Source organism: Saimiri boliviensis, chromosome 14 (assembly GCF_048565385.1).
Source record: "Saimiri boliviensis isolate mSaiBol1 chromosome 14, mSaiBol1.pri, whole genome shotgun sequence".
NCBI classification, from domain to species: domain Eukaryota; kingdom Metazoa; phylum Chordata; class Mammalia; order Primates; family Cebidae; genus Saimiri; species Saimiri boliviensis.
This window is the reverse complement of record NC_133462.1, coordinates 84770605-84797074: the sequence shown is the minus strand read 5'-3', so window position 1 is coordinate 84797074 and position 26470 is coordinate 84770605. Positions and strand designations below refer to the sequence as shown.

The 26470-nt window shown below is 43.2% G+C and overlaps 1 protein-coding gene across 3 annotated transcripts in view; it reads right to left on the bottom strand.

The window, feature by feature from the left end:
- ACTN2 (actinin alpha 2) overlaps nucleotides 1–26470 on the bottom strand; it is a 79039-nt gene that overhangs the window by 32643 nt on the left and 19926 nt on the right. Inside the window, exons 2-8 of one of the 3 annotated variants that reach the window (XM_039464254.2) lie at nucleotides 18538–18652; nucleotides 17501–17620; nucleotides 16299–16385; nucleotides 11484–11571; nucleotides 9459–9537; nucleotides 6109–6190; nucleotides 1535–1620 (exon numbers count right to left, since the gene is read on the bottom strand). In XM_039464254.2, coding sequence (XP_039320188.1) covers nucleotides 1535–1620; nucleotides 6109–6190; nucleotides 9459–9537; nucleotides 11484–11571; nucleotides 16299–16385; nucleotides 17501–17620; nucleotides 18538–18652 — 657 coding nt within the window. Of the gene's footprint in view, nucleotides 1–111; nucleotides 157–1534; nucleotides 1621–2717; nucleotides 2804–6108; nucleotides 6191–9458; nucleotides 9538–11483; nucleotides 11572–16298; nucleotides 16386–17500; nucleotides 17621–18537; nucleotides 18653–26470 lie in introns of those variants that run through there. The other 2 variants (XM_074385354.1, XM_074385355.1) reach the window with 2 other exon arrangements.

The window sequence follows — 26470 nt, the reverse complement described above, 5'->3', positions numbered from 1 at the left end:
TCCACCTGAACTCTCCACTGATCTCATGATGATGGGATGGAAACACCCTGAATAACATTAGCCTTTGGAAATCAAGGCAAAAATGACTGGGTCATGAAAACACAGATATGCCATTGCACTTGAACTCACTGAAGACCTCATCTCCTGATCTCCTGATAAGAATACGCAGAACTTTCTGGGGAGGGGATCCTTCCACAGCGCTGAGCTTGCTTTAAGATTTTGTTGGCAAGTATTTCAAATAAATTTCAACAACTTGATATTCAAGGCCAAACTAAATATTTAATGCTTTCTTTATTGCAAATATGATGCCTTTGACCTGAGGTACAGAGCTGTCTTCTAGAACTGGATTTGTATCACAAAACTTTACTACTCGTAACGGAAAACGAGCTCTAAAGCAACAGCAGGTGTTTTTGTCCAGGGAAGTTTAAACGTGTTTGTGATGGGAAACTCTCCACTCTCCTGGCCTAGACGCCATGCTTCCTTTTGTCTGTTACAGTTGCCGTGTTCCTTGAATAAAATTATATAATGTTTTACCCTCTCTTACTATAAGGACAAATTATGGATATGGCAGAGTCCTGATGAAAGATCTATCCAAACAAGACAACTTATATGTATAAAATTAAAGCATATAATCTACATGTACTGTTAGTTTGTTTTGATAAGGAATTCCTAGCTAAAGAAAAAAAAAAAAGATGATTTTGTCTAACCGACATGAGAAGTCACTGAGGTAATACATAATTCTCTATCATCCTTTGTGGTAAGGAACTCGGGGCAGGAGTGGCAGAGTGCCTTGAACCACAACTGTATGATGGAACCAGAGGAACTTGCCTATCTAGGCTTCTGGGCTCACAGCCTGTTCCAAGGCCTCTCCTCCAGAGCCCTAACCAGCCTGTTAGCGTCATTTCCTAGTGACAGGCTTTCACTGAAACACTGCATCCTCAGCCCACTCCAGCTTATCCAAGGAGAGGCAGAAACAGAAGCAGGTGAATATGCAGAAAGCTGCTCGGGCGGTTTGCCTTAAGAAATGTAAGTATTGTTGAGGTTCCAACTCTGTTATCCCTTTCACTATTTCACGTAAAATAAGATGAGTCTTGAAAGATGTTAGAACAAATCACAGAACTGTGAAGGCAATTTCTAAGCAGAAAACAAGGCTGAGTTGGGAAGGCATTCACTTCTCCTGGCCACATTTCCCCTTTTCCACTCAATGCATGTGGCTCCAATTTCATGGTATCTGGTTGTTGTTGTTGTTGTTTTCCCTAAAGCACTAACACTTTCCACAACTCACTAATGAAATAAAGGAAATATATTAAAAGAAAAACACAGAAAGACATTTCAGGAACTGTCTAAAGTTAAGGCTGTTTAAAAAACGTTTTCACAGTTTAGTAGAACTTGCCAAATTCGGTTATTAGAAAACACTCAGAAAGATTCCAAGGTCAGATGTGAAGCGCACAAACACACACTCAAGTATGCACACACAACTAAAACCAACAGAGAGAGAGTCACGCGACAGCCCGGACGGACAAGCGTTGTGTACCTGCTCCGCGCCCGCAAAAGCGTGGTAGAAGCAAGAGACGTACGTCATGATGGCTCTTTCATCGGGTTTGGGGGTGTTCACGATGTCTGAAGGGGGAGAAAATAACACAGGACACGCACACACACACGCACACACACAGACGAAGGGGAGAAACCGGGGAGAACAGAGGGAAGAACAAATTGGTTTACGCGGACCCATATTCTGCGTCTCAGGGGCCCGTGGTCCTGAACCTCAGGAAGGCCGTGCAGGAACGAAATGATTCGTGAGCAGGGTGGTTTGAGCCAGCACGTTTTTAAAGGATGGAACTGAGGGCTTGTTTTCTCCCCACCCCTTGATGGGCCTTGAAAGGTGCATTCGATGCATTCACATGGGAACCTGGTGTGTGGTGGATCAGAGCTTGTTACCCGTCCCTCGGGACTCTGGTCCTCCGACCACAGCAGGACACCCAGCCCCTTTGCTCCAGGGAACGCAGGTCACTTTGCGAGACGCAAGGAACATTCACAGGGCTGCACTGCGCTGTCTGTCTTCCCACTTCCCCTTCCCCACCCTCACCACTGCTGGGGATGCCTACTCTGCAAAGTGCCTCGTGTGAGGATGAAATTCACCGGAGAGGGCAACTCTTTCACTCACTCCTGTAACTTACCATGACGCTTACAGAAATCACCAAGAGTAACCAAATATCTGAAGAGAAGGGTCTAGTGGCTTGTGCTGATTATGACTCTCGCTACAATTTCTACTAGTTGCTGAAACAGTCAATAGGAAGACAGAAAACAGAACCATGAAAACCTAACATCCTTTCTCCCTCCATCTTGGCAACACCATTTTTTGTAAGTTTGTTTTATGAACTCGGGTCAGTCAGTGGGTCAGTGTGAAGTTAAAAAGACAACCTGGTAACTCCTTATGGTGAAACCTAGTCACTGGGTTTGCAGAGACTATGAACAGAAAGGATGTGGGGTTGTGTAACTATGGAGTCTTCCGGAAAACAAACATGAACGGCATAGCACTGCATGAACAGAAAGTCACTTTCAAAGAAAGCTAGACTAAAAAAGACAAACAGCTGCCTCCTCAGAACCAGACAGTCTCCTTACTCTGAGGAGAGGGGGGGTAAAGAGGAAAACGATTGAAAAAAAATTAAGACACAGAAGGTGAAGGGTGAGCAGTGACTCATGGTTTACATCCTCACCTTCTGTGCACCAGCAAAAGCATGATAGTAACAGGAAACATAAGTCATTATGGCTCTTTCATCAGGTCTGGCAGTGTATACTAAATCTGTGTGGAGAAAAGAAGGTTAACTGTGTAGATGATCTAACACAGCAGGCTTCTGCTAAGTGCTTCCTCGGAGATGTTGGAATCATGAATCTTCCCCCCTCGCCCCCACACACTTATGGTGTTAAAATTTTGGTTCACATCAAAGAAGTCACACCCACAAAGTGATTACTCTCCGTGAACTTTTCAGAATAGTCAAGGGAAATACAGGAATTGCCAAAGAGAATGGCAAAGCTAACCCAGACAAACAAACACGTGAGGCATACCACTGCACCAACAGAAAGTCAGTTTCAAAGAAACCTACGCTAAAAAACACAAACAACTGCCTCCTCCGGATCAGAGGGTCTCCTTACTCTGAGGAGAGGAGGGAAAGAAGAGCCCTAACCTAGCAAGAAAGCCACATCCACGGACAGAATTAGGCCTTGGGAATGCAACAGGGAGCACACACCAGCTCACTCCGCGGGACTTTCTATTACTACGTCCACGGAGGGTCCAGCGCTCAACAAGATCCCTTCTGCAGGCTCACATGGCACAAGGGTACCCACAAATCTAAACCTAGTCTGCACCTCAAACGAGGATTTGGGGAGGGAAAGAGAGTAACGACTTTTACGGCCTTTTAAACGCACAGGAGGTAAGTGTAGGAAGAAGTTCACCAGTTTTGGCTACAAGTAACAGTTCATGGGTGAGTGGGCCAATGAGCCACCTGAAAAATCCCCACTTGGGTTCAGAGGCCAACACAAATGACAGAAATTAAGGTCCATGGCAGCAGGTGGGAAGGCAAGGATTTACCAAAAGGGACTCACGATCAGAGGAGACCTGGACCTGACGTGACCATAAAAGAGCAGCAGAAATTCTAGAATGCTGATAGAATGCTGTGGTGATGGGAGGTCCAAATGCAGGCTACGAACGTACAACAGGGAACGCGTGGGCTAAATCTGTTAGGCAGCGATGCCACCGCTTGCTTTACACGCAAGGTGGCCAAGTTCGGAACTGTTTGCCGGAAGATTCTTTTGAGCAATTATTCCACAAAGATAGCAACACAGTGTGTGAGCATTCTCCTGAATCATGAAAAGGGAAAGACGAAGAAAAGTATGGAAAATTAGGAGGAGGAAATGAACACGGTGCTCACACACCCCAACTGCCTGGAAGGGCAGGCAGAATGGACATCTGGCTAGGCCAGCACTCAGAGACTAAGGAAAAACGGAAGAACTGAGAAGAAGAACACTAGCAGTGCCAGAGTAACACTGATGGTGATCCTGCTAATAATTATACCTGAGTGCTGGAATATGAAACTCACCCTCAGTCTAGGAATCGGGAGGCATGAATAAACTACAAAATTTACTAAATGTTCCCTGTTTTCTCCTCTCTTTAGTATCCTGGCTATTAACTCAGTGGGAAAACTCAAGATAGTTACTTATCATATAAAAAGGTCGAAAGAAAGACCATACAAATATAAACTTAGCTTAGGACAGACGGACAAAGAGGCAAGGAAATCTCCTATATTGTGACTTCAGTGTTCAAGAGACTCTGTCCCTCTAAAGACTTAGAGAAACCGTAAGCAGAATTCCAAATAATGCATTCAAGTGTTAACACCCAATGATACAGACGTTTGATTTAAAATGATTAAATTAATTAATGAGCAAAATTAGAGTTCTAATTGAAAGACTGCTGTATTGGGTTGAATTGCATCTCCCAAAAAGACACATGGAAGTCAACTTCCAGCACCCCTGTGAATGTAACCTTATTCGAGAGTAAGATCCTTGCAGATACAATCAAGTGAAGATGTGGTCATGCTGGAGCAGGATAGGCCCTTAATGCAACGTGACTGGTATCCTTGTAAGAAAATATTCACAGGTCAGGCGTGGTGGCTCACGCCTGTAATCCGACGCTGCAGCATGTGGATCACCTGAGGTCAGGAGTTCGAGACCAGCCTGACCAACACGGGGAAACCCTGTCTCTACTAAAAGAAACAAAAATTAGCCGGGCATGGTGGTGCATGTCTGTAAAGCCCAGTTACTCAGGAGGCTAAGGCAGGAGAATCTCTTGAACCCAGGAGACAGAGGTTGCAGTGAGTCAAGATCATGCCACTGCAGTTCAGCCTGGGTGACAGAGTGAGACTCCATCTCAAAAAAGAAAAAAGAAAAGAAAAAAAAATATTCACAGAAGGGGAAAGGCTTCTTGAAGACAGAGGCACAGATTGGACTGATGCTGCCACAATCCAAAGAATGAATGTCTAGGGCTTCTACAAGGTGGAAGAGGCAAGGAAGAGCCCTCCCCGAGAGGCCCAGGGTGTTGCCTACTCCTTGATTTCAGACACAGCCTCGAGAGCTGTGAGAGAAGTTTCTACTGGGTTAGGCTGCCTAAAGGCCATAATACAATTACCAAAAGCAAGGAGGAATGGAAGATTGACAACTGACTGTAATCGATTTCCTTAGTTTTTCTCAACAATGCTAATTAGTGGAAGTAATGGACCATTAGGGAAAAATAATATTTATAATAAACAAATATATAAATATAAGCTTCTTGAGGGCAGGGTATACATCTCATCAGCTCCTGCAGTTCCCTGCAGAGGGTCCTATTCACAGTAAGTGCTGAGTAAATGTCTGTTGAGTGATAAATAAATCATGAATAAATAAAATGAATGAATGGTGCCCATATATCTGTGCTTTCAGTGGTCTGCTCTAGGTACAGCTCACACAAATTCACCACATAAAGGGGTAAAAAAGTATTTGAAGCAAGTTCCCCGGATGAGTGATGCTGAAGTACAAAATATACAGAAATTGTTTCAGCTCTAACGAAATTAAATTTAGATGAATTAAAAACAGTAAGTGAAAGTTTGGATGGTACACTGATGGTTGAATGCTCCATATTCTATATTTCAGTTCTATAACTTCTGGCTGGAAGGAATGAATTATTTCCTCTTAAGTATGTCACAAAGACATTTATTTGCTACACTTGTCTCTACGTGGTTAGGGAGAAAACATTATGTTGATAAAAAAAATAAATACAGGAAAATTTTTAAAAATTATAAATAAAAGCATTTTGTTTCTTAGCTGAAGCTGAACTTTTTACCACATCCTTTTGCTGTAATTTTGCTGGCTTGTTTGAGGGTACAATTTGTTTTTGAAATTTATGAAGAAGCTACACTTGAAAATCTCTACTGCTCACGTGGCCAGCGATAGAAATTTGTTAGGAATCCATAGCACTTCGGATGTAACTTAGCTATAAAATGCTGAAGGTCCCAGTGTATAGCCGTAACGTTTTTGTCTTCAGATTTTCTATAACTCAGCGAACAATTTTCATCTCACCTTCAGCATCCAACATTTTAGGAATATCCAGGTGCTTCTCAGCAATTTCCATGGCCAGGTTAATATTTCCTATGGGGTCATCCTGTATGGAGATCAAGACAATCAGATTTTTAAAATATATTTTGAAACGGGACTGATGAAGAATGGTTTTTACATATCTCACTTTAGGCAGGACCCCTTCCCCCCCACACACAGTCATACTAGTGTAACTTTTTCCCAATCACTTCAAACATTTATTAGAGAAACATCAACAATTACAGAAACCACACAATCCATGCACATTCCAACCATAAAGTGTGAACAAGGGGTTTAAGAAAATAAATGCATTGACAAGAGAGGACACGCTGAATACATCAGAACTGGTCTTCAAGCCTGTAAATAACAACACTTAAATCATTCTAAATCATGAAACATGCATTTTCCAGATTTGGAAGGGGACCCTGGAGAACCAACACCCTAATTTTAAATATGGGAAAGCTGAGGGTTCAAGAGATGAAAGAAGAATGTTGCTAGCTAAAACTTGCAGCTGACTCAAGGGTGGTACTAGTGTTACAACGGGCAAAAATCATGCTAAAGAAGAAATAACAAAACCTTAAAATCATTAAGTGAATTCATGAAAAAAAATTTTGTTCTTCAGATTACATTTACCTTCCACTGTAAAAACTAGTTAATATATGTAACACAGCAAAATAAACTTAACCGGACGTATATAATTAAAATAGTGAAAACAAAGAAGATGCAACATTTCTTATTTTGATCCACCAGAGAAATTAACTATTAAGAATTTAAAAAGAGATTGAGGTAAGATATAAAAATCAAAATGAAATGTAGTATTCACCTGGGGATAACTTTAATGAATTTTAATAACAAAACCATTTCAATATTTTAGAAACTGCAATGTTTTCCAATGAGCACAATCATTTTTATACAGTGAAACTGAAAAACTGCAGGTTTCGAACATATTCACAGTGCTCAATGAAGAAACCGAAGTTAGCTTTCTGGCCTCAAAGAGTATAGAGCGATTTCAGTTAAAGAAAAAAAAAGTTTTTAACTAAAGGTTGTTTTAACAAAGCACTATCACCATTTGACTGAAAGCAGTCACGTCATCAAGTGAATCTCACATGCATATTTGATGCAAATGTTCAGAAAGCCAAATAGCTGAGTAAAAAGTTTTACTTTTTCGAAAACCAGAGGATTTCAGCATTGAAACCACAGAGTGATAATTCTGAGCCTTTGTGAAAACTATCTAATTTGGAGTATGATTTAAATGGTAAAATGTGCCAATTAAGTATTCATTTCCTACCTCAGCTATTGGCCAGGTGACCTCCAGTAGATTACTAACTTCTCACTTTCTTCATCTGTAAAACTAGGATAATAATAGCACCTACTTCATAGGGTTACTGTGCACTGTGAAGATCAAATGTGCACGTGGGATTTTAAATATATGCGTATATATGTGTGGGAATCCACACGTATGTTTCTTTGTTTACAACAGTGTCTGCTCTGGCACTATATAAATTTTAGTTGCTATTGTATTACTATTTTTCTTCTTTCTTAGATCACCAGTTACTACAGATCTATTGATGTTTTATAATAGAAACTGACCATAATAAACTGCTAATGAAACTGGGTCTATCCAGTACAATCCCCTCATTTTGCAAATGAGATTAAGATTAACTGAAAAGAAATGTATGCTGTCTATATGCTTGGAACATTTCAAAGTAATTCAGGGGATAAGAAAATACATCCATTGAAAAGCCGGGAAAAAGCTCCGTTTTCACGGGCTACCTTAAAATATGTCAGTCTTAACCTTTAGGATGGAAGTAAACTCTTCACATGCGACCCTGTAGGCTATGGAGACAGGCCCTGCAGGCTATGGAGACAGGCCGGGGCAGGAGGTGAGGTAGGGAGCACTAAAAAGCAGGTGGAAACCAGGACACTCTTCTTACGACCATCCATGCCACACGAGTGAGGTCAGCATGCAACAGGGTTGGAGACCACGCCCAAACACAGCAACAGCACGTGAACGGAGAGCTCAGCACACCAGCACCCAGGAGGCAACATGCAGGGGCTGCGGAAATGTGTAGTGAGGGAAGCCTTGCTTTTACCCTTAAGTCTTTATACACCATTACTTCTCAGGCAGCACAGAGCATTCCCAAGACCCAGAAGGGACATTGATTTCTTTTTCCATCGTGGGTTACATCGCAAAACTACTTTTTTGTTTTGGAGTCGGTGTGTCACTCTGTGGCCCAGGCTGGAGTGCGGTGCGGGGGGTGGATGGCGCTCCATTGCAACCTCAAACTCCTGGGCTCAAGCGAGCCTCCTGCCTCAGCTTCCCAAAGTGCTGGGACTACAGGTGTGAGCCACCACACCCAGCCTCAAAACTACTTTTAAAGAAAGAATCTGAATACTAACCTGGGACTTAAAGACACAGAACCTTTACCTTAAAGGGAGAATTGCAGTTTTCTAAGTTAAATTTTCTGAAATAAAGCAAAACTAAAAAGCCTGCCCCCAAAACTTCTTTTACAAGGCTACAAATAATATTTTCTATCAATAACAAGAGTGTTACGAAGTAGCCCTTGTGTGACAGACAAATTAATCAATTCTGCAACTAAATACTCCAGAAAAAGTCAGGGGGAACTTGACTTTAAAAAAGGCTTGGACTATCTGAACCTTTCTTCCCTTCAAAAACACAGGCGTAGCCGGGCGCGGTGGCTCACGCCTGTAATCCCAGCACTTTGGGAGGCTGAGGCGGGTGGATCACAAGGTCAAGAGATCGAGACCATCCTGGTCAACATGGCGAAACCCCGTCTCTACTAAAGGTGCAAAAAATTAGCTGGGCATGGTGGCGCGTGCCTGTAATCCCAGCTACTCAGGAGGCTGAGGCGGGAGAATTGCCCGAACCCAGGGGGCGGAGGTTGCGGTGAGCCGAGATCGCGCCATTGCACTCCAGCCTGGGTAACAAGAGCGAAACTCCGTCTCAAAAAAAAAAACAAAAAAAAACACAGGCTTCACTTTTCATATTTAGAATCCAGGAATGTAAAATCTCTAATATACGGAAAGCCTTCATAGTAAATCAAGCCAATTCAACAAACATATTTTGATATGGGCAAAAAGGGATGGCTTAACCTTAGGTCTCGTCCTCCCTAATTTTAAGAGGTAAGTGTTTTCCTGGCTACCCTTCATATTTGCATCATGGGAAAGGCTAGCCAGGAGAATATGCTTTTTCCTGGTGGCCATTTCTGCAGCTGGCCCTGGGGTTTGTGCTGGGTTAGTGCTGATGTGCTCATTTGCAGGACATGCTGAGATGCGTGGCTGGGGACACTGCATGCCGGGCCACCGAGAATAACCTTGTTAAGCTTTGAGTAGTCAATGAGGTCGGGCCGGTGCCGGTGGATGAGGGCACAGAGTCCAAGGCCATCTTTCCAGCTTCACCACCATCAAGAACAGGAACACGTGTTAGCGGAGAGAAAGCAGCAGCCAGCGTCTGCCCTTGGTCAGATGTTGGCCTTCCTTCCGTCTGACTTAATGCACGAAGACCCCATGTACCTTCCTCTTTACCCCGCCCAGTCAGCTTGGACACTCACCTTCTTCCCAGGGTCCACTGTACTGGCCTCCTTTCTACTTCCTCACCTGAGACTTGCCCTGTCTCCTGCCCCGGTCTGGTCCACGCCAGCACAGGCAGTGACAGGAAGGGAGATGCCTCTACTGCTGCTGTCCCTGCCCTGCCAGTCCCCCGGCCTCCTCTCTCTCCTCCAAGTCTCCATTCTGGCCCTTATCCCAGAGTCTGCCCAATAAACATACACAAGGATGTCTACCCTGAAAATGTCCAGAACACGCTTCCTCTGAAAGTTCTTAAGATACTTCAGCCGGGCGCGGTGGCTCAAGCCTGTAATCCCAGCACTTTGGGAGGCTGAGGCGGGTGGATCACGAGGTCGAGAGATTGAGACCATCATGGTCAACATGGTGAAACCCCGTCTCTATGGAAAATACAAAAAACTAGCTGGGCGTGGTGGCGCGTGTCTATAATCCCAGCTATTTAGGAGGCTGAGGCAGGAGAATTGCCTGAGCCCAGGAGGCGGAGGTTACGGTGAGCCGAGATCACGCCATTGCACTCCAGCCTGGGTAACAAGAGCAAAACTCCGTCTCAAAAAAAAAAAAAAAAAAAGATACTTCAAAAGCCTCCCAGATACTCCTCTGTCTTTCTTTATAAAGTTCTTTTTTTTTTTTTTTCTTTAAGGCAAAGTCGTGTAGGTGAAGGAGGACATGCAATTAGCAGGGCAGATGTTTATTTCTGGTCTGTTTCCCCATAGACATCAGCCCTAAATGCCCCATAGACAAGACCAGGCAAGAGTTTGCTGGTGACAGCAGGTTCAGTGAGAGCGGAGTGTGGGAGTTCTGTTCCTTAAAGGGTCCGGGGTAGAAAGAGACCTCTGTGAGTATCAGTGCCACAGTACTGAAGTAATTGGGCCCATTGGGAGCCAGAAAAAGAAAAGCAAGTTGAGTGAACGCAAGTCTGGGCACTCTGACTTTGACACCTGCAGAAAGTCCCAGCCCTTGATAGCTCCTCTCATCTGCCAGACCGCACGTTGTAGAAACAAAGAAGGCTTCTCTTTCCCTTTGGCCTCCCAAGGCCTGGTGCAGTAGACATTCTGAGACTATTTCTTTAACTAGAAGAACTTCCCCAGTTTTTCACGGTGGTTCATCCTTATCTTTCCTTTTTCTGATTATCGGTGGCCAACAGTGGGCCTGTTTATATTCATGGGTAACCTGGCAACCAAAGGTGAAACCATAACCAACTCTTTTACTTCAACATAATGACCCATCTACACAAGAAAGACTGAAGCAAGTGACAGCATCATGCTCTGCTCTTACGTCGAGATTTCATTCATCTTATTTCCCACAATTTTTCAAAGAGAACTTTTCTACATCTTTCGAATTTCAGCAGACCAAAGCTGATGGAGGAAAGATCTTTCTGTTTCCTACAGGCTGAGAAGTCCCTAGTCGGGGGTAGGCAGACTCTGCCAGGGCCTCCCTCATCCCTGAGAAACAACAGCCATTCCTGCTGCCTTTCCCCAATACCAGGGTGAAGGCTAAAGGAAGATGCATGCTTACAACCCCAAATTCAGGAGAATCCTTCTGGCACTGCAATACTACGCACCTACAAACACAGTCCTGCTTTACCAGCATGCGAAGGCTTAATCCAATGTTTTCCTTTGGGAGACTTTAAGCATCAGGAATTCTATAGCTTGAGTTCTCCTCCATACATAAAAGTCTTCTCAGGCAGAAGGAAAACACGGGTGTGCACAAACAGTGTTCTCCATGCTAGCCACGGATGCCACCGAGAATACAGGACCGGGGCCCTGGGTGCTCACCTAGTATGGAAGTTCTGAATGTTGACATTTCTGTAAGGAGCGGTTTTCCTCTGACACCACAGCAGCAGGCCTTCTTTGGCAGACGTTTCTGGAATGACAGCCAAGAAAAAGTGTCTACAGGGAAATGCTGCTTGGTTCACCCAACACCTAGTCACTTTCGAAACACACCTCTCAGCGGTGGATCACCAAGTACATCATCTCTTCTTACAGCCTCTGCAAGCGCATGGGAGCCAGAGCCCTGATCTTGGTGACTAACTTCTCATGAACTTCAAAAGGACAATGCAGGAGCAATCACAGTTCCCACATAAAAGGATACTAAAACCAGATTTCACGGTGGTTGGTGACTTACCCCTTTTTTAAATGAAAAAAAAAAAAATTGAGGTAGAGTCTTGCTCTGGAGGGCAGTGGTGCGATCTTGGCTCATTGCAGCCTCTGCCTCTGGGATTCAAAAGATTCTCCTGCCTCAGCCTCCTGAGACGCTGGGACTACAGGTGCCACTAGCATGCCTGGCTAATTTTTGCACTTTTTGGAGACAGGATTTTGCCACATTGATCAGGCTGGTCCAACCCCTGACCTCAGGTGATCCTCCTGTCTCAGCCTCCCAAAGTAATGGGATTACAGGCGTGAGCCACTGTGCCTGGCTGAAAATAAATTTTTAAAAACTGTGCACCCCATCGTGTGTGGTGACACTGGGGACAACTAGTATTCAGGACCAGAGACTAAGGGTCCAATTTGAAAAGGAGGGCTGTGGATGACAACGGATCCTTCCCTGCCTCTTGACTGGCTGCATCCTTAAAGTACTAGCAAAGCTTGATGCTGAGCACAACCTCTAACTGAAGTGAGTCTTACAGGACAATCAGATCCTTTGTATTCACTTAAAGTTTGCTACACACAATCCTGAAAATACACAAACATAAACCGTCTACAGTGTAACTCCCATGAAAAAATAAAATGTGTACAGCTGATGACAGCTCATCTGTCATTGGTCCAGTTTGTAATTCATACTCTCAGGTAAATGGAATTCACAGAGGCTACCCCATCTCAAATGTATTCCCTTACCCAGTGGTTTTATAACATTTGAAGGGTTTTTTACTGGTAAATTTCAAGTACGGCCAATTGACTTCTGACCCCCCCCCAAAAAAAAAAAAAAAAAAAAAAAAAGAAGAAAAACCAGCACCATCTGTGATGACCATAAAAATGCGCTGCTCAGACATCCCACAGCTGCAGCTGGGCGCACCGGGCAAGCAACTGTCATGCCAGCTGCAGCCCTCTGAGTGCGCCGCACCCCTGCATTCCCACTCAGCCGAAGACTGGGCGGGGACGACAGGGCATGAGCAGTAGAGCTGAGACATCCCTGTGCAACGTGAGACTCCTCTCAATGCAGCTTAGGATTAGACTCCATCGGCTTGGCAGAATTTACCTCAGAACCGCACTGCAGTCTGAGACTTTCTTCCCCAAGCCTCCTCCCTTCCTCTTCTCCGCCCAGCTGTCAGCCAGGAGCTCTGGTCCGAAGGCTCCTCAGGCATCTCCTGCTCCCTCCCCTTCATCCTGCGTAGGCATTTTCCCCAAGAAATCTCTTGCACTTCTGGTATGGGCTGAAAGCTGGTGTCTTCCCGCCCATCACCAAATCCGTATGTTGAAGCCCTAAACCCTAACATGCTTGTATTTGGAAATGGGGCCTTTGGGAGGTGCTTAGGGTTAGATGAGGTCACGAGGGTGGGGCCCTCATGATCGGATTAGTGCCCTCATAAGAAGAGACACCAGGAGCCTGCTCACTGGCAGGTTCTCCCCCACCCCCACCCACCACGTGCCGTACGGCAAGGCAGGAAGAGGTCCTCCCAGAACCAGACCATGCTGGCACTCTGATTTTGGTCTTCCAGCCTCAAGAACTGTGAGATAATAAAGGTCCGCTGTTTAAGCCACCCATGCTATGGTATGTTTTTATAAAGGCCTGGAAAGACGACGACAATTTCTAGTAAGTCTTGGCACCTGCTTCCCGGAGGACCCAAACTGACACACATCCAAACAGCTCCTCACAGCCGCGTACCTAACTTAGGATTCTGCTCATATTTAAATGCTAACAATTTGGAAAATCCCTAAAGCACGTGGACTCATAACATGGGGCCTTCCATCTTAGGAAGGGGTGGAAGCTGATTTTTTCATATAAAAATAACTGTTCTGTCATTATTTATCTAAACTGTCCTTAGTTCCTACTTTCTTGGACCTCCAACCTAGATAAAATACACACACCCCTAAAGTTCCATGTGCTATAACTTGAACGACTCCTGTTCATGTCTCTAAACTAGCAAGTGCCGAAAATAAACTCAAACTATTCTTTTTTTCTTTTTTCCACCAGCTCTGCACCTTCAGTGTAGTGAACTGAAACTATTAAGACGTCATTAAAATGTGAATTGATGCGGATGCTGAAATCAGGAACTCCGCGTCCAGTTGTTCTGCGTCTTTGCAGTCCCAACCAATGCAATTAACAAGAAAAACGACATCAGGACGAAATAATGGGATGTATTTCATAAAGTTTAAATGAAACTTACCAGGTTAGAAAAGTATACAAAGGTACAGTATATCTACAAAATCTTAATATTGCTACTGAAGTGTACATTTACAAGTCACAGCGTTTCACTTAGATTCTGTCTGAATATGAGTGAACACTCTTGGGCCATGAATGTCGAGCAAGGCTTTTTCCTTATTTAATTGGTTTCTACAGTCAAAGCTGACCCTCCTCCAACCCCAAATCCACGTTTAGGCTTTCAGTAAAAGGTTAATAAGCTTGTGCAAATTACGTACATTACTGGAAAACCTACTCCCAAAAGGTGTTTGGGAAAGTGGAAATGCAGGCATTTGGCACAGACAGGTCTGCACATAAAACCCTGACCATGAGTGTAAAAGCTTCTTACAGATTGGCAGTGACATCTGTCATTCCATCATGAAAAACTGTATGACATCCCAAGGAGCCCCATCATCTACTTACATCTGGACTGCCTTCACCAACAGATATATTAATCTCTCATTTTTTTTCTTGGAAGAGGCTCTTCATTTTGTTGAAGGAAACTCACTCCTCAAAGAATTTTTTTCTAACAATGACTTTTTCTACATACCACACATCATTAAAACAGATAAAGATGACCTTTCTTTAGACTCCAGAAATTAATTGAGGTTATTAAAAAACTGCTCCATGAAACGAAAGCAAACAAAAATGTAAGTCAGCAAACTAACACTATCTACTGTGTTGGACACTGCAGAACCATCTGCTTGAAGAGATTTAGGTGCTTTGCTAATAAAATTACACGTTTTTAATGTTTAATTTCTCAGTCTTGTGAAGAGCAGATTAACAGCCTTTTATTGCAAAATTTTACAAAACATTGTGATTTAGCTATCTTGCTTTGGGCGTGTTAATAATAATTTTGGGGAAAACTAATGAATAATACCATTCATAACTACACTTGAAATATATTTGTTTTCAGTTCACATTATCCGTAATTTAAAATCTGTAACCTAATCAGAAACAACTTGAGGTCCATTTCACCTCTGTAATATTTGTGGAAAAAGGATTTGCTAGACCAGCAATAGTGTGAGCAAGATTTCTAAAAATAGTATTTATTTAAAGTGGGTTTGACAGTTTAAATATTTAAAAGTATATAAAAACTGATACAATTATTACAACTTACAAGTATTTAATAAAGCAGGAATTTTAGGAAGCATCTGATTTTTTATTAGTATAAAGGAAGATACTGTAACAGAACTATACTGTGCAAAAGTTTTCAAAGTCAGATTATTTATTCATTCAAGCTGGCTGTCATTCCTGAGCCTGAATCACTGAGGTTTTAATGCCATTAGATTTTAGTTTGATTTTTAGGTGACATAAATAGGTCTCTGGTGCCAGAAGGGAATCGTTGAAGTGAATCTGAAGCTCCATAAGGCAAACACTGCAGGCTTCATGTCAGCTGGCACAAGTAGGCAAAGTGTTGTTTCTTAACGTTTATGGGTTGAAGAGTACCTAAAATCACTTAAAAAGACCAGAGTCAGAGGCTACTCTGGCCTGGACAGAATGATAAATAACGTCTCTGTCCCTTACCACTCAGGTACCTGGTTACCTACGAGGTTACAGAGTCAGGGAGGCCGAATAGTCGGCAATGTAGACAGCCCTTTTGAGGGCTAAACAGGGAAAGTTCTAAATTTAAGAATGCCAATCTGACACTTTTCAACAGTGCTGAATTCATCAAAATATCTGGGAGTATAGTGGGTGTACGGGACTAAAGATTTTTATCTTCAGTGGCAATGCCAAGGACAAAGATTCCATGATGATGATGAAAGAGCAGTTAGGCCAAAAGATACAGTGACAATAGAGATCTTGTTTAAAAAGAAGAAAAGAGAAAAAGAGAGAGAGAGAAGTAGGGAGGAAGAAAGTGAGGGAAATAACAAACGAATTTGGGTTGCAACAGATTCTTTTCTTATACGTGGGGGAAAAAAGTGTTTCCATTGCAGGACTAAAGAACTCTGCCATAGCTGCAAATTTACTAGTATAATAAGCAATCAAGAAGCTCAATAAATGCTCATTTTAAAAAACGACTTCTGTTCTGAACATGTGCTCATTTTGCAGACCGATTCCACTCCCCATGAATGAAACAGTGCTGCTGGAGTCTTTTCCTGTACACATATAAAATTTATAAGAACTCAACTCACGCGTCTCTCATTCAATCACGTACGTGACTGTTGGGACTTTCAAATACCTTGTTCAAATTTTAATTCATAAGCTCAATTCACAAAGTATACAATTAAACTTTTAATCACGTCTTTTACCTTCAACTGAAATATCCTGAATAGCAAAGCGAAGGATGATGGTCCAGATCATACCCAGGGTCATTTTCACGTTGCCATCAACAATTTCTGCAGGTAAGAAAACAACAAATTAATGTAACGACAGCATAGTTGGTGCATAACTTTTTTCCTATATATAAATTTCGACTTAAAAGCTATTGGAAAATGTACATATGGAAAGACCAGTTTATGTTTTTATAAGCATCACAGTGTGTCTGGTTATAAATATGGTATTCATAACCAAATGTCTCTAGTTTAAATGAATTCTGAGTTAATAATAAGCACAAATCTTGCATATGTATTATCACTGAAAAACACCCAGGAGTTTCCAAAGTTTTAAGATGAGACGAGCTATGGTGGGGTTTTTTGTTGTTGTTGTTGTTGTTTATGTGTTTTTGAGACTGAGTCTCACTCTGTCACCTAGGTTGCAGTGACAGAGTGGCACGACCTTGACTCACGGCAACCTCTGCCTCCCGGTTCCAAGTGATTCTCCTGCCTCAGCCTCCTGAGTAGCTGGGACTCCAGGGATTATAGGCATGTACCACCACGCCCAGCTAATTTTTTGTAAATTTAGTAGAGACGGGGTTTTACCATGTTCGCCAGGCTGGTCTTGAACTCCTGACCTCAGGTCATCTGCCTGCCTCGGCCTCCCAAAGTGCTGGGATTACAAGCCTGGGCCACCGTGCCCAGCCATGAGCTGAGGTTTTAGATAATCAAATAAAGAGAACACAGTCTCATCTTTACTCTGACCCTTCTTCACGGTATTCCACAGCTGGCAAGTAGCAGGACTCAGCTGTGCGTTGGGAGATGGGCGTGGTAACCTCAGCTCCTGCTAACCTCACCCAATTCCCAATCTCCCACAGAGAACAAAGAGGCTACTTCCTTCCTATTAGTTCTTATTCAGAGTCATTGGGATGTATAAGTTCTTTTTCAGTCCTGTAAGTGTTCTGAAGATGACAGCATTAGATTTAATTCTATGATTTACAAAGAACATAGAGCTTGCTCCCCTACTCACGGTACTATTGATTCTCATCTCTGTACACCCTGCACCCTAGCAGAGAGCCTGACACAAGGCAGGGATAGTAAATGAATGGTGAGGGAGGGAGGGAAGAATTCAAGTTGCAGGGCACACCTGCACTATGAGGTCAGTGTGGCAGACAGGACCACCCCACCACACCTCTCACCTTCAGCCCCGATGGACACCAACTTCACCCCTTTGCTGGCTATGTAATCCAAAGCTTTGTTGACGTTAGCAATTTTGTGGAACCGCATTTTTCCTCGGTCAGGTTTGGGCAGCCTTTCCCCTGTTGGATGAAAAGACAATCATGCAGACATAGAGACAGTGGCCTCTTGATGCAGCATCAAGATGCCAAAACTCAGAGTCCAGTTTTTCTTAAAATGAAATGGTTACATGACTATTTCTGATGTGTGCCTGGTCTCTCTAAATCACAGCAAAGAGGGAACACCAACCAAAACAACTTTCAGGATCAAATGCACCAGCAGGGAGCCAGACTGCGAAGGACATAAGCTTTCCAGATCTGCAGGGAGAGTCTGGTTTGGCCCACGATCCAACTTACAAATGAGTAAAAAGAGAAGCTGGTTAGAGAACCTGTAGTATTCAGAGCTGCTGGCTAACTGTTAGAGCAAGTCAGGATGGCCTAGTTAAAATCACAGACCGGCTGAAAGGGCTCGTTCGACACCTGATTATGAAGATATATGGATCAGGGCAGCTCCGCCACATGCCTTCCCTGTCATACTTCTCCAGCAGTGACCCATTCTCTGGTCCAGAGTCTAAATCAGCCAACTGAAATTCAGGACAAATCATCACCCCACTGGGATTTTAGCTTGTATGTTCAGAGTTACGCCAACATGTACAACAGATTTTTGGATACAAGACGATTTCTGGAATACACTCTAGCTGAACTAAGAGTCAAGAGAGCAGGATGGAGGGAGTCATGTGAAGTCAGTTTTTCTTCTCTTGTTTCAAGGTAGGTGGTATAAACATTATTTTAATAAGTCCATTTTAAAGAGAATTCACTCCTTTTCTTAGAACAGAAAAATAACTCCAGGCAGACTGTGCTTTGGAAAGGTTTTCATTGGCAATCACACCATGTTCTTGGCCAGCCAAGTTCAAAGCGAACTTCTGATGTAGTCATCTTTAAATAGATACTTACCTACTGATAACACGTAAAAGCATAGGATTGGGGTATGTAACACCAACCTGAGATGACCTCCAAAAGCAGCATGAGCTTAAGGCCATTCCTGAAGTCTTCTTCGATGTTCTCAATCTGGGTGCCAGCTTTCCTTAGGTGGGAGTTACACCAGGCAGTGAAGGTCTGCAAAGAAAACCAAATACGGATCTGGATCCCTTCCTCACAGACAACACTTGACACCTTACACATTCTTGGGAATCTACAAGGCTGGGGCTGCTTGGGCTTCTAGAGGATGTAGAATTTGATGGAAAGAAGAACGGGAAACCCAAAAGAACAATTTTAGTAAATTTTCCACTTTAGAGACAAAAACTCATTTATTGGATATTCCAACCTGAAAAATTTATACCTTCAGTTTAAAAAGACATCACATTTATACCTATACCTTCACCTTCTGAATACCTTTTACTTCATAGAAAAGACAGATTAAGATGTGCTTATTTCTTGCTCACAAATATACAAAATATGCTTGCTTGCAGCAGGATAGATGAATAAATAATAGTATTTTGTTTTGTTTTGGAGACAGGGTCTTGCTCTGTCATCAAGGCTGGGGTACGGTGGTATGATCTTGGCTCACTGCACCCTTGACCTCCAGGCTCAATTGATCCTCCTGCCTCAGCCTCTTAGCTAAGTAGCTGGGACTACAGTCATACATCACCACACCCAGCTACTTTTTTTTTAGAGATGTGGTCTTACTATGTTGCCCACACTGGTCTTGAAGTCTTAGATTAGCCTCAAACTCCTAGACTCAAGCAACCCTCTTGTCTCAGCCTCCCAAAGTACTGGGATTACAGGCAAGAGCCACCCTGTCCAGTATAAATAATGTTTAAAGAATGTTCAAAGGCTGGGTGTGGTGGCTCATGTCCATAATCCCAGCACCTTGGGAGACTAAGGCAGGCAGATCACTTGAGGTCAGGAGTTTGAGACCAGCCTGACCAACATGGTAAAACCCCATCTCTACTAAAAATACAAAAATCAGCCAGGTGTGGTGGTGTGTGCCTGTAGTCCCAGCTACTCAGGAGGCTGAGGCAGGAAAATAGCTTAAACCCAGGAGGCGGAGGTTGCAGTGAGCCAAGATCACACCACTGCACTCCAGAGTGAGACTCTTGTCTCAAAAAAAAAAAAAAAAAAAGTTCAAAACATCTTGCTTTAGAGGAGAGGGTGGGTGATACTGAGTAGCAGAAAGAAGAGAGGAGGGACCCATAACCAGGAATAACCTACCACTAATTATCTTGAGTGAAAAACAGTTTTAAGCTACTAATTAAATCAATTAAACAAATTTGCAGTGTAGTCAATCATTGAAAAAATATTAACAATAACCTCCTATAAGCATATTCCAAGCACTGGACTAGATTCTGGATTTCAAAGGTGACTATATTCAACCCTACCTTTGGAAGGGATCACAGTCCGGTCATATTAACAAATTACTAGGGCAAATCTTCAGCTGAAAATGGACCATATATTAGGTGACATCCAAAGTCATTCTGTTTATTTTTCAAGCTTCTTTTAACTTGGCTTCCACTTGTGCCCTATTTCCTGCCAAAACCAGATTAGAAATGTTTCTGGCAGCTGCTGGCTAAACATGCAAACTGTCCCCTCGTCCCACAACAGCTGCTGGGCTTGAGAACAAAGTGCCTGGCACATCAAACTGGGAGGCAGGGGACGCAGGGGACACACAAATAGGGTTTGTATTCCCGATGAAAAAGTCAACCTAGCAAAAACAGGTTGCTCCCTAGTCAGACTACGGAAAGACAAAGGTCCATAAAAGTCATTTTCCTGGGTAACAAAGAGGATTTTCAAATCTGACTAACCGTGCCTCCTTTCAAGAAACACGTGACAACATTTAATTCAAAGACCAAAAAAAAAAAAAAAAAAAAAAAAGGCAGATTTTAAATTTACAGTAATAAATTTTACCCTGAGAGCCTAAACGAACAATTATTTCTAAGCTTTAGTCAGAGCTAAACAAAAAAGATACTCTAAGTGATACGCTTTATTTATTTATTTAGACACGGAGTCTTGCTTGTTGTCCAGGCTGGAGTGCGGTGGTGCAATCTCCGCTCACTGCAACCTCCGCCTCCTGTGTTCAGGTGATTCTCCTGCCTCAGCCACCCTAGTAGCTGGGATTACAGGTGCCTGCTACCATACCTAGCTAATTTTTGTATTTTTAGTAGAGACGGGGTTTTGCCATGTTAGCCAGGCTGGTCTGGAACTCCCGACCTCATGGGATCTGCCTGCCTCAGTCTCTCAAAGTGCTGGGATTACAGGTATGAGGTTCCATCCCCAGTCTTAAGCCATATACTTTAGATCTATACCCAGTCAATGTGGTAGCTCCTAGCTACACTTAAACGTAGACTAATTAAAATAAAATTTAAAAATGAGCTCCTCAGTTGCACAAGCCAACTTTTAAGTGATCAAAAGCCACATGAAGCCAGGAGTTTGAGACCAGCCTGACCAACGTGGTGAAACCCTGTCTCTACTAAAAACACAAAAACTTATCTGGGAGCGGTGGTGCATGCCTGTGATCCCAGCTACTCAGGAGGCTGTGGCAAGAGTCGCTTGAACCGGGGAGGCGGAGGTAGCAGTGAGCCAAGATCATGCCGCAGCACTCTAGCCTGGGTGACAGAGCGAGTCTCTGTCTCAAAAAATAAATAAATAAATAAAAAGACATGTTTCTAGTTCTTACCGCCCACCATAGAAGTTAAGACAAAGCTAAGGAAAACAGTGTCCAACAGTGTTCTAAAGATGGAAATGCAGTGGAAGACAGCCTTACTATATATTCCTAGACAGCTGGAACAAATATCAGGATCTCTTTCCTAAACATAAACAATTGCAGCCAGGGAGTCACTGGCCAGGGCGGGCAGTCTGTGGGCGCAGATGCTCTCTGCTGGCTACGCAGGCCTTGCCTGGATGCAGATGGAAACTCTCCTGTGCACCACGTTCCTGTGCCTTGGAGTCGTGCAGTTGCTTTCATGTGTCAGGACTGAAGGATACTCAAACGATCAGCATTCTCTGCCTCCATTATATTCCCAAACATGATCTAGAACAGCAGTCTATTACCTTTTTTGGCACCAGGGACCAGTTTCATGGAAGACAATTTTTCCATGGACAGGGGAGGTAGGGAAGGGGGATGGTTTGGGGCTGAAACCATTCCACCTCTGATCATCAGGCATTCGATTCTTACAAGGAGTACACAACCTAGATTGCTGGCACGCACAGTTCACAATAGGGTTTGCATTCGTATTATCAACTGATGCCATCGCTGATCGGACAGGAGGCAGAGCTCAGGTGGAAACTCGGGCCGTGGGGAGCCGCTGTAAATACAGACGAAGCTTCTGCTCACTTGGTGGTCCGCCGCTCACCTCCTGCTGTGTGGCCCAGTTCCGAAAAGATCACGGACCAGTACCAGTCCACGGTCCGGGGGTTGGGATCCCCTCATCTGGAGACCCAGAAGATGTTCCTCAACTTCCAAAACATGGTGGTTGAGAAAACACCAGTTGAAGAAGTTTTCCAGGAGCATTTGCCAGCTACAGTTGTCAGTCCCATCCAATGGTGGAAGATGCTACTGCATCTTTCTTGCTAGCAAAATCCCTAATCCATGGGAACTACAAGAGTATCACCTTTCTCAAAGTAAAATTATGCAACAGGACAATCAGCACGATGTGTTTAATGGCAAAAAGAAAATGTGGATGTCTTTACTGAATTGTTGAGATGAGCTAGTGTTATTCAACTGCTCTGCATTTGTATCTGATTTCTTAAGTTAATGAAGGCTACAGTTACATCAGCCTACATTCCTAGTGTCAAGGCAGAAAAAGTCTTTTAATCAAAATGAGTTAAAAATGTGGTTACAGCCAGGCATGGTGGCTCATGCCTGTAATCCCAGCACTTTGGGAGGCCAAGGTGGCTGGATAACCTGATGTCAGGAGTTTGAAACCATCCTGGCCAACATGGTGAAACCATGTTTCTACTAAAAATACAAAAATTAGCTAGGTGCAGTGGTGAGCACCTGTAATCCCAGCTACTTGGGAGGCTGAGGCAGAAGAATCACTTGAACCTGGGAGACGGAGATTGCAGTAAGCCAAGATTGCACCACTGCACTCCAGCCTGGGCGACAGAGTAAGACTCCGTCTCAGAAAAAAAAAAAAAAAAAAAAGTGATTATTTATATCATTCCCCTCTGACTATGCGTGTGTACAATTTTACCTGAAGAGATTATTACCTAGGTACACAGATGGGGACCTGAAAAATCAATCATGAGACTGACATGGTTCCCTAAATATCAGTCCATTTCACTTTTCAGCGAATTATTAATTCTTTTAGCAATACAGTTCTAAGCCTGGGCTGGCTTCTGTAAAACTATCTGCTCAATCTTTGTCATTCCATTTTCTCCAAAACAAAAATTTTGGCAACACATCTATAAATTTCCTTTATACTTCTTTAACCAGCTTTTTCTTTAACAATAATTACATAAAATAATCATTTCAGCTCACATTTCCTAAAATGGACACTCATCCCAGATGTGGGGCTTTCCTGAACGAAATGGACCAGAATCTGCTGAGGACTGGGATATCCGGGCACAGCAGAAAACTCAGGGGTGAGCCTGAAGAATGTAGCTTTTAAACCTCCCAATTGTAAGACAGCATTGTCTGTCAGGTAAAAAAAAGGTCTGGGTGCTAGTGGGTGTTCTATGTTGAAGTTACGTATCATTTACTTTCCTTAGGGAGCAGAGACATCAAGAGGTCTGCTCGGTCAATTCCAAGCCTTCCCCAACACTCATCACGGCCTGCCCCTTGTAGAGTGGGACAACCAAGCTCCAGCTACAGTGGCACTGGTCCCCGAGACAGGGCACGGAGGACAGGCAGAGCCCGGTGCAGCCCACCGTCATGGCTCAGAACTCTGACACCACGCAATGATTTGTCCTTCGCATCCTGATGCTTTCTCAGCTATTAAAAAAAAGGGGGAAATGGGGCCAGTCACTGTCATGATCGGCTTTATGCAATAGTTCAAAAGATTATTGCAAGAAGAAAGAGGCCAGCCAACACTCCCTGTGTCACGATGGTTCTCAACACCCTCTCGTGTAACACTGCTGGAAACCACTGGAAACTGCAGCTCTATTAAACTGCTTTTCTAAAAACGCTCCATTCATTTTTCTGTTTACGGCAATCACTTTAATAGTGTTCTTTTCCACTTCACAAATGCCCAATTTGCGAAGACTACCTCTCATCAGTTTCCTGGTTCTTTTCGAATAATAGAAAAGTAAGGAGGCTCCAGAAAGCTGCCTATGTTGTAAAAATCACTGACGGAAGTGGAAGAGGACAGTCAAAGCCATCTCTCCAAAGTAAATGCAATTTCAACTTTACCCTTAAGAAAGGAGGCTCTGCCCTCATAAAGAGTAGGTACGCTAACCTCTGTGACAGCAGAAAGTCAGGCAATCTGCGTGGCTGGCGAAAACAGAACATACTGGATCATTACAGAGTGTCTCAGTCCCCCCGGCCAGAAAGGCCCCAAAAGCGCACACATCACATGAACCGCACAGGATGCAGGAACATCCCAACCACCGGGCTGCCCCAGAATCACCAGCAGCAACCCTACATTTAAATATTCAGACATGCGATCATCTTGAAAAACATTTAGAAAGTGTTGGTACCTAGGCTAAAATCAAGAAAGTCTACACCAGGCGTCCCCAAACTACGGCCCGCGGGCCGCATGTGGCCCTGAGGCCATTTATCCAGCCCCCCGCCGCACTTCAGGAAGGGGCACCTCTTTCATGGGTGGGTCAGTGAGAGGAGCACAGTATGTGGCGGCTCTCCGACAGTCTGAGGGACAGTGAACTGGCCCCCTGTGTAAAAAGTTTGGGGATGCCTGGCCTACACTAAAATCTTCACTAACATCAACATGTAGATCCGGCAGCCACTCACAGTGGTGACTAACCATTCAGCTAACAAAAACTGAATAATCACGGCTTTGAAAGCATCCTCCCAAATCTTCAATGTCGACAGGTACTCAGGTACGCCCTTCAACTATCCACATAAAATTTTAAAAAGTTAATCAAAGTAAGGACTATGTAAATGAGTGTGTTAATCCCAGGGATTTTACATGTGCTACAATCAATTATCGGGACATCTAGAAGTCTATCTGGGGCCTTAATGTTCTTGTAACTTACGTAACTAGGCATCTAACTCCGCAGCAGCCCTTTGATTCTCTGCCGCGAATCTCTGCTTGGTCTCCAAGGCCCTGTTAGATAACATAGTATACGAGAGCTCAGTTCAGCAATCCCTAAAAAACACAGTCCTTGAATCCCAACCCTGGCTTTGCGACCACCAGTTTAGTGTCCACTGCGGGCGAGTCAGCTCATCTATCTGTGGCTTGTTTCCTCTTCTCAGAAATGCACCACGAATCTAACTCAACTAGTTTGCTGTGAGGTATGATAGATTGTAAGAAACTAGGAAATATTTCTATGTGCCAGTGAAATGCAAGAGAACAGCAATTAGCGACAGCAATTCCAAGAAACCTGAGCAGTGCTGTGGGGTTTAAACTGAAAGAGAATTAAATCATTCCAAAATCTTACTCAGGTAGGGCAAGATTGCTCAGAAAAATAAAGACAGCCTATAGTCACGATTTAAGCCTACTTGAGCATAGGAGATACTCCGCCTCCAAGAACTGAGGAAAAACATTCTGCTGCTTAGCACAATTCACAGAATGTTGCTGCAGACAGAAAAGGGGTACAAGATCTAAGAATCCAGAACTCCGTCAATTCATCTTTTCCAGATCATCACAAGTATTCATACCCCTGTTGAATAACAAAGAGCATCCCTAGCGTATCTTCATTTCTTCTGGTTAGAAAGAGTTCAGAACAAACACTTCAATGGTTCACTTGGAATAATGGAGAAAAAAAAAAAAAAGAAAGAAAAGAAAAGTGTTCAGAACATCCATTTTTACCAATAGGGGGCAAAAATACTGCCCATGCAACTAAAATAAACTTATTATTAAGGGACAATTAAAATAATGGGTAACATTTGAATCACGACTTGGTTTATAATACACTAGGTACAAACAGCCTTAAAATTAGCTCTTGTAAAAAAGGCAAATCCCATTGCTTTCACTACACAAGGAAGACCCACAACTGGTTTCCCAGGCTGTTACATGTCTGTATGCATACATATTATTAATCAAAAAAACCAATGCAATGGTAGTCTCTAACCCTGCCTTATCCACCTCTGCCATCACTCAGAAAACCCTGCCCCCAGCAGGTGCACCTGCATTTACAAACACAGAGCTCGTACCTGTTAAAATGTTCAATACTTCCAAGTTTAAACTGTGATGATCTCAGTCATAGATCAACTGGAACTTCCACAGTATCAAAGGGCTGTTTTTGTTAGGTTAGTGCAAAAGTAATAGCAGTTTTTGCCATCAAAAGTAAAAAGAGTAAAGTAACAGCTTGAGTTCCAGGTGCACTGATATAGCCACTGATATACACCCAAAAACAAGGCAGGAGAAAGAAAGAGAGGCAGCCTTTTGTTCTGTTGATTCACCCCAACAAACTCCGCCTGTAGGCGGGCAGAGTCTCTTTCTACCCAATGCCATTGTATATCTAACGATCTCAAATTAAAGGGTAGGAAAGCTCACAAACAACTCAGGCATCTTCCAAGGCACCATGACCACCACCACTTGAACATTCTAAGAAATGCTGGTGCAACTGACACACAGAGAAGCAGGGATCTTTGTTTTGTGCTCTGGCCAGTGCCTAGAATGCAGTGGCATTCAATAACTATTTGTTAAATAAGATCTCATGTGTCAGACTTTCTGGAACCAAGCAAAGAGGACAGAAGTCACTTGTTTTTAAAATAAAAAGAAACCTGAGAAGCTAAAAACGTGTATCTGCTCAAGTTCCAGGTTTTAAAAAATTATTATTATCATGTCAAACTTAACTGCAGAATCCTTAAATGTT